General features: G+C 35.1%; 1 protein-coding gene across 1 annotated transcript in view; it reads right to left on the bottom strand.

Annotated features, from left to right (window-relative positions):
• Window positions 1–12660, bottom strand: part of NRXN1 (neurexin 1) — a 723763-nt gene that overhangs the window by 640900 nt on the left and 70203 nt on the right. Inside the window, exons 3-4 of the mRNA XM_067292993.1 lie at window positions 10119–10148; window positions 9307–9318 (exon numbers count right to left, since the gene is read on the bottom strand). Coding sequence (XP_067149094.1) covers window positions 9307–9318; window positions 10119–10148 — 42 coding nt within the window. The remainder of the gene's footprint in view (window positions 1–9306; window positions 9319–10118; window positions 10149–12660) is intronic.

A 12660-nucleotide genomic window follows, 5' to 3' on the forward strand; every position in this document is an offset into this window, starting at 1 on the left:
CTCCCAAGGTGGGTAATTAGTATGACCTAGATATGTGTACATTTCTGAGAATTACATGTATTTACTAAAAACAATAGGGTGGATCTTGCAGGTGGAAAAGGAAAATATTAATTACACTTCTGTATTACTTTTATAACAGCTCAAAAAACTCAGAAATTTAGACAGAACTGTTAAAGAAACAGGTTTTCAGTTTCAGGGACAATATAAGACATAACTCACTCATCTGTTTTAGAACAATAAATAAAAATCAAATACATGCATTTTCCTTCTACTGGAAGAGGAGATATATGACACATAAAAGTGATTTATAGACTCAGACATGGCAGTCATTTTTATTACATATTTGTCATTATAGAAAACTTAAGATAGCAGCATTTCTGAGATGTAGACTCCTGAAGCATAGCTGAACTGAATGGTTTCAGAGCATTTTTGTTTATCTGTGTATGCACGTGTCTGCATCCAGAACATGTTAAACGTGTATATACTATAAAAAAATTGTAGACAAACTTGTTCTTTAGAATTGTGAATGAATTCCTATGTTTTACTCTATGTACTCAGTGCTTCTTGATGTTTTCAATAAGCTCAAGAGGACACAAGAATGTATTCTGTTCTTGGTAGTCTAAATAGCTCCTTTCTTTGCTCTGAGGGATACTTAGTAGTAAACTAACAGCGGGATCCGGATAGCTTTATGTCAGCATTCAGGATACAGACTTGCCATGGACCTTTTCCTCTGTCTAATATATCATGTATGGCTATACTTGTACATATACTCTCTATATGGGGAGATATGTCGTGGCAAAATCAAGTAAAATAATCAATTTCCAGGTTCATCTTTGCCACTCCAGTCCTGCACTCAGATACTTTTATGTGATTCTTTCTGAAGTCTAAATTTTCTTCCAAGCTTCACATAGTTACAATCATGGACAGGATCCTTATTTGAAAATAGTTTATTACAGAGGACTACAGTGCTGAAATCTGATATGGACACCAAAATCAGTTCATGACTGAAGTAGACACAACTGTATCAGCTTGCAAGAGTTTGGCGGTTCATAATCATGTAAGCACTTGAGATATCTGCAAAATGTATAAAGTGCACAAGTATTCAGGTGAATTAAGAAGTGGGTACGATATAACTTGTTCAGTACTTCTGCCACAGTGTCCTGGGAGTGTTCAGGTTTATGTAGATTAAATCAGAATACAACTGGAATTTTGTGAACTCTCACACTATCTTGATGACACAAATATATATCAGTATTACAGGTCAGTATAATTACTCATACATAACTCTACTAAAATTGAAAGCTATATAATGACTAGTCAGTAGTCACATTTAATATAAAAAATAGTGAATATCAATTTAAGTGACACACCTGTTCATAGTGAAAAAACAAGAATTGTCAGAGAGGCATTTTGCTCTAAACACAATTTATGATTTGTTTTGCACAAGTTCAACAGTAAAGTTCACTGAAAAACTAAACAAGGATTGTCAGTTGTATCCTATATGCTTGCAAAACTAGTTTCCAAAAGTGATTTGCCCATAACCAAGCTTGGTGATTTTTCATAGATTCTTAAATAACTCATGCAAATACTGAGTATAGGACCTCATAAGATAAGGTTCTCAAACAGAACCATTATGTGAAAATAGCAGAGGATTGGTTCCTCATATTACCAGCAAAATATCTGTGGTGCCCTTTCTGAAAGGGCATTTTGTGATATAACTCAAGTACTTCCTAATAAAGATATTCAGGTTCAGCAACATGGGAAATCAGGTAAGTTACTTCTAATTTTTAATTCTAGAAAGGTACTACTATTATTGGGTGTGGGGGGGTAACATAGTTGCTAGGGTAGCTTGGCAGCAGAAGTCAGTCTCTTAGAGTTTCCAGCTACCAGCTGTGCTTTAGAAGCAGACTATTAATAACTGCAGGACAATATTTAGCTTTTTCCTTTTAGGTGGATATTTCTTCTGAAAACAGGATAATGGTAACTCTTGATATGAAATCCAGACTAGACATATTAACAAAGGGTAATCCCAGTAAAAAAAAAAAATACAAATTTGCACCCACTTACTGCCAGATTTTGCCTTCTAGGCGGTCTCTTCTCTGTCTGAAGAACACTCAAAGGCAGGTGGAAGAGATCAGACTAAGCAGGCTTTACTCTCCATCCCCCAATATAAAGACTACTCTAGTCACTGCTCTGATGCCAACAACACCAGGTGTGGGAGATGGAGGTTGCCCTGGTAGCCTCAAATTACTCAAGATGCCTTCTAAACAGTAAGAGCATGTTTTAGAGAAGGTGCCAGAACATCAGTCCAGATGTTTCTCATTCGGAACAAGGGTCTACTTTAAGCAGGAGATAAGCTCTACCAGAATTTCTCAATCACTTCCTTAAGTTACAAAAGCAGTGCTTTAAATTAAATGGCAGGTGTGTGTTGATTAGAAAATGAGCATAAGTGGGTGTCAACAGCAAAGAAACCAAACATAGCTGACATAAGTGGGAGCAAAATTACTTCTTTCATTAGAGTAAATGGATTCCATAGAAAGATTCAATTGCTTTTGTTCCCTCACAAGCCTGAAAAAAAAAATTTGGATAACAGGTCAGTATGTATGAAAAACAGTAAAGGGATGATGAAGCTGCAGTTTCATAGGAGTCCATGGTCCATAGCCCAGGCTCAGTTACTATGAAAGTTTTCTTCTTTGTGCTCCTGAATTTCCCAACTTTTGCACAATTTCACTGTTCTGTGGATACTTAATTACTATAGCTGGTCCCCAAAGTGGAGATAGAAAGCTACTCTCAAGCAATTAAGAATGACAGGGTTATAGAAGGTTTGAACAGCAGGATAGACACCTATTATTACTATCAGTGCAAATTATATTGGTTAATTAAAAGATTTTAAAGGAGACTGGATAACTCAAATTTTTGTTTCAAGGTAGCCTGGCCTATTATTATAGTCATATAAAATTATTGTAGAGATACAGAGCAGGTTAAAAATCTGTTATGCAAAGTTCTAACTTCTACAAGAAGAGTCGACCCTGTCCAGACTATTTAAGGCTATTTTGCAGGTGGAAAGGTATTATTATGATGTGCGTTTTGAGACCGTAGCCCACATTCTCAATTGTATCAGTATAACTTCGGGGTAGTTTTCTTAAGAGTTCTTCACTTTCATTAAACTTAGTTTCTTTTGGAATTAAGATAAAGTTTTCCATTAAATTTAGTAAGTTTGGCCAAATCTTAGCAATTTTTAAAACTCTGCGCCTATATTAGAAATTTTTGGTTTTCACAAATTAAGCCAAACAGTCTCTGATCTTTATTATTTCAGTGAAAACCAAAAATAATCAGAGATTATTTTGCATCTTGCTTACAGCAGAAATCTCAACTAATTAATGAAATAATAAAGATCAGAGACTGTTTGGCTTAATTTGTTTAGCTGCTCCTATAGACTTCAAGGACTGAATTTATTCTGAGGAAAGTCTTAGCTGTAGTGCAACACTAGACTGGAGCTGTAATCGTTAGTGTCGCTAATGAGTGTTTGGCTCAGTAATGTCATCAGATATTAAAGAAGGAATAAAGGAGCCTGGTACAGAATGTTCCAGGATATTCTACAGAATAGCCAAGGAATATGCCTGTGTGAAATTCCTATTTCATTGGAAATGCATATGAAATTTTTATGAAATTCATACAGAACTTATCTATATGAAAAAGATACAGATTGCTGCAGCTTTTAATTCTTATTTGCTAACGTAATACAAAAAGTCTAATAATTAAAAAAACATATGACTTTGCTGCTTTAAACAAGAAATGCCTAGTTGTCTTATTTCTTCATTGCTTACCTGCTCAGTCAGATTTTTTACCTCTTCACAGTGACAACTTTTCTCTTTCCCATCCTCAGCAAATCCCCTCCTACTTTTTGGCCTGCAATATATAGCCGCCTTCTTGAAAGAGCTTTTATATTTTTTTGAAAAGCTCGTTCGCTAGTGTACTCCTCTCCTGGTAAAATGTTTGTTCATAACTGGAGCCCAGTGTGTTGAGGAAGCCAAAATCTGGAATATGTATTTGTATCTTACTCCAGATGCTTTAGACCCAGCAAAAATCTACATTGTCACAAATAAAACAATTTTTGTCATAAAATCCCTTTTAGTCCCACATTTATATTGCCTCCTTTTCAAGTATGAACCCACAGGAGTCCTAGAATATATATATATGTGTATGTGTGTGTGCGCGTGCACATGTGTTCTTACATATATATGAACACACATATAAAAAGGATGCTTTTGCCTGACATTAGAGTGATTTAAAATACGATAAACATTTTATTTTGTTGATGAAAGGGTGCTAGAACTCATGGCATGACTTGGACATTATCATATGCTGACTTATTCCAGAAAAATAACATTTTTAAAATAAACGTGTTCCCCCTTTTTCATATAGCTTTTTCCATATAGCTTTTTTTTTATATTTACAGCAGGTCCTTAAAATTTCTCTTCATACTGCTGATCATGACTCAGCTATCTCAGATATAAGTTTGGGCATTTGTGTCTCAAGACAGAATTTGCATTTCTGGTCCTGATGTTGATTGATTTCTTCTGAGCCATGTACTCTAGAGAGAACCTTCTTCAATGGTCATTTTCTGCTGCATTTTTCTCCTTAGGGAACATTAACTGATCACATTTCAACACAGAGATGAATCTGCAGCTCCAAATGCCATAATGTAGGCTTGCTAGATATCACCCGCTAAAGTGCAAGTAAATTATTTGTTTTAATGCAACACAATTTTTAAATACATAAATATTTTACCCTTGTGATTAAAACATTTAAAGTATATTTCATTCTGATACTGAAAGAAAATTTTAAGAGATTAGCCATTAAATCTAAAGATAGGAAGATAAATATGTATTGGAACATATATGTATATGCGTAAGTGCATGAATTAAACACATAATTATCTTTTGTGATCACCAGCCACTATTTAACTATAATTATGAATACCTCTAAGAAGAACTTTGTCACTATAGAATAGATATGATATGTATTTACTGGTTTTGGAACATTTTGAAGAACTTTACATTTAAAAGTTCCTCAATATATTTAAAAAGCTAATTCTCACTAAGATTTTTTTCAGGTAAGCTTAACATAGAATATCCTTAAAAGTCTTATGCTGATCATCTTGTAAATTATACAATACTGTCAGAATGTGTGGGCCCCAAAAGATATTTAAGTAGATTCAAGGATAAATTTTTAAACCTTATTGATTTGTTCTTTTTCATCAGTAGAAGCAACTATGAGATTGAGCTGGGGAACGTAGGTTATTCATAGTTCTGCTATAACATCACTTACAAAGAATTTCAGTTACCCAAGCTTTTGGCAACCTCATTTTGTATAAAACTCCTAAATTAACTCTGTTCATTCAGTTCTAGAAGTGAGCCTTTCAAATAAATTGCCATCACCTGGAATATATAACTGTATGAACAAGTACAGAGTCAAGAAAGCACTCAAGTCTATGTTTTGTCCTAGCCAGGCTGCAGCTGAGAAGTCATGTAACTGAGTCTATGTTAACATGGCACTGAGCCCAAAATAATAAGCCCTGCCAGAGCTCACTGTTGTGCCAGTGCTTTTGCATGACTTCTGGACTATGGATAGCTCAGGCCAAGGATGGCTGGAGACCAGAGAGATGCACGGCTTTGAGACCCACTGTGGAGCATCACACACAAAAAGAGATTGGGATAGGCTTTAAAAAAATCCCAGGAAGTTTAGTGAGCATAAGAGGCCAAAGCTATTTTAGTTCTTTGAAAACACAACAAAAATTCAAGGCATCACAATAAGGCCAACTTGTGGTTATATTGAAGTTAATGACAAAATTTCACATAATTTGGTGTGAGAGGAAGTTCTTGGTGCAAGGTGCTATTTATATTGCATGAAAAAAAACACTACACCATGAACCGTAATAATCACTTAGCTATGCCATACCATTTTAATATTCATGATTGTTTAAGGATTTATTAAAATTATTTTAATTTTCCACTGCCTTATTGTTCAAGCTTTCAACTGAGTTATGTGAGTGATAATCAACCAAATTCTGCTCTTATGAAGAGCCAATGGAATTGCTTTGGTTTTACAGATACTGTACAATAAAAAGTTTCTGCAAAGTGAAAATTGCCCTCCATTGGCCAGGAAGTTGACACAAATATTGACATTCTGAAGTCTTTCTTTAGCATTTATATGCAGAATACCAAATACCAACACATCAAAACACTGTAATCTACTATAATAAATTGCAGCTGTACTATCAGTCTTTTGGCAGAAACATTTATTGCTCAGCTAGATATCATGTAATAGTTTCTTATGGACTAGAATGACTAACACACAATTTAAAGCTATATTTAATCTCTAAAGCAATAGAACAGGCCTATGAACATACTGGTTAGGTGTAGAATGAGTAAGATAGATAGCCAATAGTAGGATATTTACATAGAAGCAAACTATAGGTAAAAATATGCATAAGCTTAAGAGAACTGCAGTATAAAAAGGAAGTCATAGGTGTCATTTTTTACTGTAGTAACTGAATTATAAGCCCCTTCCATTGCTCATCAGAAGAAAACGAAAAGGAGGAGAGGAATGTTTAGGGGAAAAATGAAGAAATGGAGTATTTTACATTAGTTGCCATGTTATCTTAGTTTTATTACTATTCCTCACAAAACAATTGAACACTAGAACGGGTTGCCCAGAAAGGTTGTGGAGTCTCTATTCTTGGAGATATTTAAACCTCAACTGGACATGGTCCTGGGCAACCTGCTGGACCCTGGTGACCTAGGTGATCCTGCCTGAACATGGGTGTTGAACCAGATGATCTCCAGAGGTCCCTTCCAAGCCCAACTATTTTGCGATTCTGTGATCTGAGAGGTCTTAAACTTTTGATGAGGTAAGGCCTATAGGTGGAAATGATTATGATTATGATTACATAATTACCTCACTAATTTTGATATACTTCAATATTAAAAAACTTTCTTGGGAATTCATCCACAGTATCCCAAGCTACATTTGCAACTTAAATTATAAAATGGCAGGTACATCCAGTGAGATTGTACAGATTCTTTATTGCTTGCCAGCTTGGAGAGGCTACTTAACCTTTCCTTCCTCTATCAACACCAAGTCCCTGCCCTGTCCCCATCCTGTCTTTGAGGCATTTAATTCTGAAGGTACTTTGATTTTTGTCATTGACCTTAACTACCACTAAAGTAATTGAAATTATACTGAAAGACTGAAATAGTTGCAAATGAATTCAACACTGAGCTTTCTTTTGTCCCTTCTTTGATTTCCATCATGTATTATGAATGCATGTTATCACAGCTGTTTCAAAGTCCCATGTTTCAATAATGGGAATTACTGTAGCTTCAACAGACAATAAAATGATGCCATTTTTGCCCTGGTTGAGGATATGGTCCAATATGGAGGGATAGTTTTTGTTATAGGCAACTGATGTTTGTACACATCTAAATCCTTTCCATCCATTTGAACAAACATACAACTTTATATTTGCAGAAAAAATATCGTTGTGATTATCAAAACATAGCAATATACTCAGTATTCTCATACAAAGAAGACAAATAAAATAAAAGATTAAAATGTGAAAAGAAGAATGTAGTCAAATGAATAATTATAGACTTAGGTAACTGGTGTCTCGTGTTTTAGTTATGTCATATTGCACATCATTAAATATTAAATGTAGCTAGTATATCCAAGGTCATTTTTTTGTGAATATAATTGCAAAATCTTTTAAAATATAAATGTCTAACCATAGCACAAGAATTGCAAGTTTTTTGTTTTCCTAAAATCTGCTTTGCATATCAACTACAAGTTTTAATATATGCTCATAATAGTCACGTTTTCATATGCGTATCCTTTTACACAAAAAGTCTTCAGGGCTGTATATATTACATAACGCATCCTGTGTATAGAATAGCCTAGAAAAGTTTTTCCTTGAGAACAGTAAAAAATGATGTGTATGTTCAATTACTATAAAGTGTCATTTTAAGGTGACTCCACCCAAGACATCTACCATCTGAGTAAGGAAAGTCAGTTACAAGGTATTGTAATGAAAAACACAACAAAGACCAACCAACCAACAGATAAAACAGTCCCATGAAACACATAATTAGACCTTTTTTTTTTTATTCTACTCACTTAAAACTTTTCCTAAACTAGAAAATGTACAGCTCTAGAACTCTCAAACCCCTTTAAATATTATCCCAGGCATAACCAGGTACACAGTCTCTCCAGAATGTCTGGCACGGAGAGGAAGGAGACACTACAGGCTTGTAATTATAGACTTGAATCACAGCCACTTTGGAGGTTCTGAAGCACTAAAGCAGCCAAGATGCCAAGGAACATGAGAAGTTTGTTTCTAGTTTACCTAGCTAGTAGAGTACTACCATACAGATTGGCTTTCTGATCAACACCAAGAGTAGACACACCCTGACAAATGCTTCGGACGAACAGAACTGTATTATTGATCTTTCATAACACAGATTTAATGAGCAACTTCTTATAATAAAAATGTACATATATGAAATCTGTGAATGAGTATGCCCGTAGCAAAATCTGGTGTTTATTTAAACAGGAAAAGTCTTATCCCTAATGCATGTATTTTCTCCAGACTTACCAAATGGAGTAAAAAAGTAAACATAGCTGGTATTCTTCACACAAAGAAACAAAAAAAGAATAAAAAAATCTGAAATAAAACCCACACTTCTCTTTGATGTTCATTCTTCCTCGTTCCTCTGTCCAGTTCTTGTCTCAGATATAATCCAAGTGATTAATTTACAAGGGAAATCTTAGGGCAGATGTGATCAGCTGAAAGCAGAGACTTCCTGAAGTCAGTGCTATTCAGATTGAAAACTTACATCAAGCTCTGGACTGGCCCTGGACAGATTATCTCCATAGAGTCGCTGCTGAGCAACATCATGCTTATTTCTGTGCCTGACGGTTTAGACTACAACTCTTTGAGAGCAGAAAAGTGCATACCTCAAAATGTGGTTGTTATTTCATCCTGAATGCTTTCTACAACTGTAGCCTCCTTTATCACTGCCATGTACCAATCTTTACATCTCTCACCCAAACAGGAGACAGACTTTAAAAAAAGTCAACCTGTATTTTAGGATACTTTTCCTTACCTTGATATCCATGAAATATTTACTTTAAAAATATACCTACCTCACACTATCAGTGCAAAAAAGCTTTACATTTATTTGCATTACTTAGACATACATTAAATTATATTGATGGCATTTCAAAATAAAGAAAATCATGTAATACCTTTACTTTTACCTATGGATTTGGTGAAATGGTTCCATGAAGAAAGCATTTCCAGACAAAAAGAGAATAAAGAAGAGGAGAGAAACAACAGTAAGAGTCATGAGTATATGTAAATGCAATAATATCTGAACATGAAAAGAGACAAAGTATAAGGTTAAGTGTCTGGAGACAAATGGAGATGCAATCAGTGTCATATTAGGGATTTAGTTTATTTTTTTTCCATGTACATGCAGAGAAACATAGAAGTAACCCATGCTTAGATAAGAAAGAGTGACACAAAAAGTAACATGAACAATGGGTTAAGAGAAGAAAAATCACTGATTTCATTAGGTTGCAAAACTGTATTCTCAGCATTCCAGAAGCCAGGAGCAGGTGCTTTCTGCAGGTTTCCAATCAGCCATGCATTAATGTAAATGGACTCTTCACTGTGTACAATGGGACAAGCTGAGTATCTTCTTTCAGGAACTATCTGAAGAGTGCTCTTGTGCTTCGTTTGTCTTTTACACATTCACCCATAATTGTATTTTCTGATAAATACGTAAAATTTTCTTAATCACCTTTTCATTTCTCTCACCTCTTTTCAGTTATTATATTGCGAAAGGGGAAGTTGAGGAGGCAGGAAGAACACAAGCTTAAGGAGCAAACAAAAATATATATAATGAAATAAGAAAGATGTGAGTAAAACCATGTGTTTATTTGCAGCCAAAGACAGCTTTCAAGCATTTGCCCATCATTTGCAGTGATGGATTCAAAGCAGCTACAGAACAAGAAGAAACAATGAAAGCAGAGTGGAAAAGGAACAGAGCCCATACCTTGGTCGCCCATCATCAGGTGCGCCAGACCTTGAAGGGAAACAAGAGCACAGTCAGCAATGAACAAGGGAGCACGGGAAGGTGGTGTTGTCACAGTGACAAAAATGTTTTGTGACAGGCATCTGTTTCCTATGAGATGTCTGTATCACAGAGGGAAGTCAAAGAGCATTTTTCAACCACTGGTTGGAATGCTTTGGGCTACGAGTAATAAAACTGCAATTCAAACACTGGGTGCTGTTTTATTGTGTATTTATTCTGTGTAATAGTTGGAATGACAGAAAATAATAAAATGCTTTCAAATCCAACCAATTCCTTTAATATTCCATCTGTCTTTATTGTATTTTGATTATATTGCTTTGAACACTTTGCTGGGAGGACTTCCTGTCCTCTAGTTGTTAAATGACATTAAAAACCTGGAGAAGTGTAAACCTGAAAAATGGGCTGGGTCTGATCTTTTTCCCCTCATAAAAAATGAGCATTTCAGGTAATTAAATAAAATTTATTTGTCACGTTGAAATGATAATGCAAGGGATGTCTCCTTATTTGTGTGAAACACATGAGAACAGAATGAATTTGTTCCAGAGAAGGCAAATTATTATATATGCAATATAAAATAAATAGCAATAAAGAAAATTTAAGTGACAGCTTCTGAGGCTACTTCATAGATCTGTGAGAAAAAGATTTTGCTTTATATATGCATTTTGAGATCAAATCTAATCATACCAGTATAGACCCATACCTGTAGTGACATTTCACAGCAGATGTCCATAACGACAATTACTCAATCAGGGCCAAATTTCATTAATCTTCAACCAAAAATATTCAGCTTTTTAATGCATGATAACAAAATGATACTTACATTCTCCCTGAGGATAATTTTATGCAGGGGGAACATTTTTCTAGAACTGTGAAGCTTTTTCACATTTTACATCGTGTTTAAAAAACAGACTTATTCCTGTTGAATTTAGCTGTTTGTAGGACCCACTTTAGAAGTTATCAATTATTCATGTTGTAAATACGTGCTCCTCTTCTCCAGCGACTACAGAGAATGATACTTTAATATCTTATTTGTGATTTATTAAAGTTAATTCACACAAAGAAGGTGTGCAATAAAATATCCTGTTCTTTCTTGGAAAGCAGACTTCCTAGAGAGTTCCTGCAATTTCTAATTCACAAAGAAAATTAGGTGCACAAATGACTCATAGTACTTGGGAGAGTTCAAAGAAGATATTCCTGACTGCAATCAGTCTTAAAGGATTCATGTCATATCAGTTCAAAATCTTAAGTGATGTTTCAAGTAGCCTAACAATGGGTTTCCTGAATTAGTGCTTTTAATGTCACCCTTTTCAGATCTGTTGTCAAACTAAAAGACCTGATGTGCCCCATCTCCTGTAAAATAGCTTCTGTTTTCAGATGAAGTGCACTTCAGCTGGTGCAGTTACCTGCGGCTTACACCAAAGTGAAGGAAAGCAGAGCATGATCCTGAGGAGCTGCCCACGTAAACATTACTGGGAAATATCACACAGTTGTGCTGCAGTTAGCTGGGGAAAGAGAGCAGAAACAGGTTCACATGTGTTCTTGCTGCACCAGCGATGCTGCAGCTGAAACTCACTGAAAATGTGAAGCATAAGGTCCTGTAGCCACACTTCAGTCTTCTAATGCTGAACTTCACTGCTTGAATCTCTTGCTGCACGGCCTGAAAATATTAGTCTCTTTACCTGATTATATAAATTTTTCTTTTTCACTGTATTGGCAACTAGAATACGAAATCTCGGACTTCTGAAATGGCCTTAACTGTATTCAATAGAGAAGAAAACAAAATGGGTCAAAGGTTATAACACTCCTTTCTTTAATAGAATTATGGCTTTTTAGCAGCTACCACTATTTATGTGAGCTCTGACTGCTCTTACAAGATGCAAAGAAAAGCTCCGTCATGTCTCCTAGGGGAGAATAAAGAAGATAATCTCTTACTAACTTGCACTTAAATACAACCTCCATAGTTAAGGACCTAAACAAGAAAGCCTAGTTTCAGGACATTACCACTGCCCTGATAGCTTCTATTTTTGCTAAAACGATATGTGAGATTGGCCAGTCATAAATACAGGATTCTTATACAATTTGGAAAAACATAAATGGCAGAGGAGCCTCTTGAAAACATCATAGAAACCACTTGAATTTTAAGAGTCACTTACAGTACTGTTCAACTAAAAAAGGAAGTCAAGTAAATGTAAAAAGAACATACTGCTCAAACCAAACATCTATCAATTTAAAAATTTTGTACTATACTTGTCCTCAAGACAGTGTATTTTGTTTGATTCTCTATATTACTTTATTCGTGAAGCAGTAAGGTTACATATACTTATTTCTAAACGAACATAATGATACTTACCTTATTTTATCTTTTTGCAATCTATGTATGAAGCCAAGCATTACTATTACTGAACCTGTACAATCTGCAAAGTGGTTAAAATGATGCACATAAATCTACCATGATAGTAATCACTGCTAGATTTTCAAAATGATAGTCTGCTCATAATAGAGA

Source organism: Apteryx mantelli, chromosome 3 (assembly GCF_036417845.1).
Source record: "Apteryx mantelli isolate bAptMan1 chromosome 3, bAptMan1.hap1, whole genome shotgun sequence".
NCBI classification, from domain to species: domain Eukaryota; kingdom Metazoa; phylum Chordata; class Aves; order Apterygiformes; family Apterygidae; genus Apteryx; species Apteryx mantelli.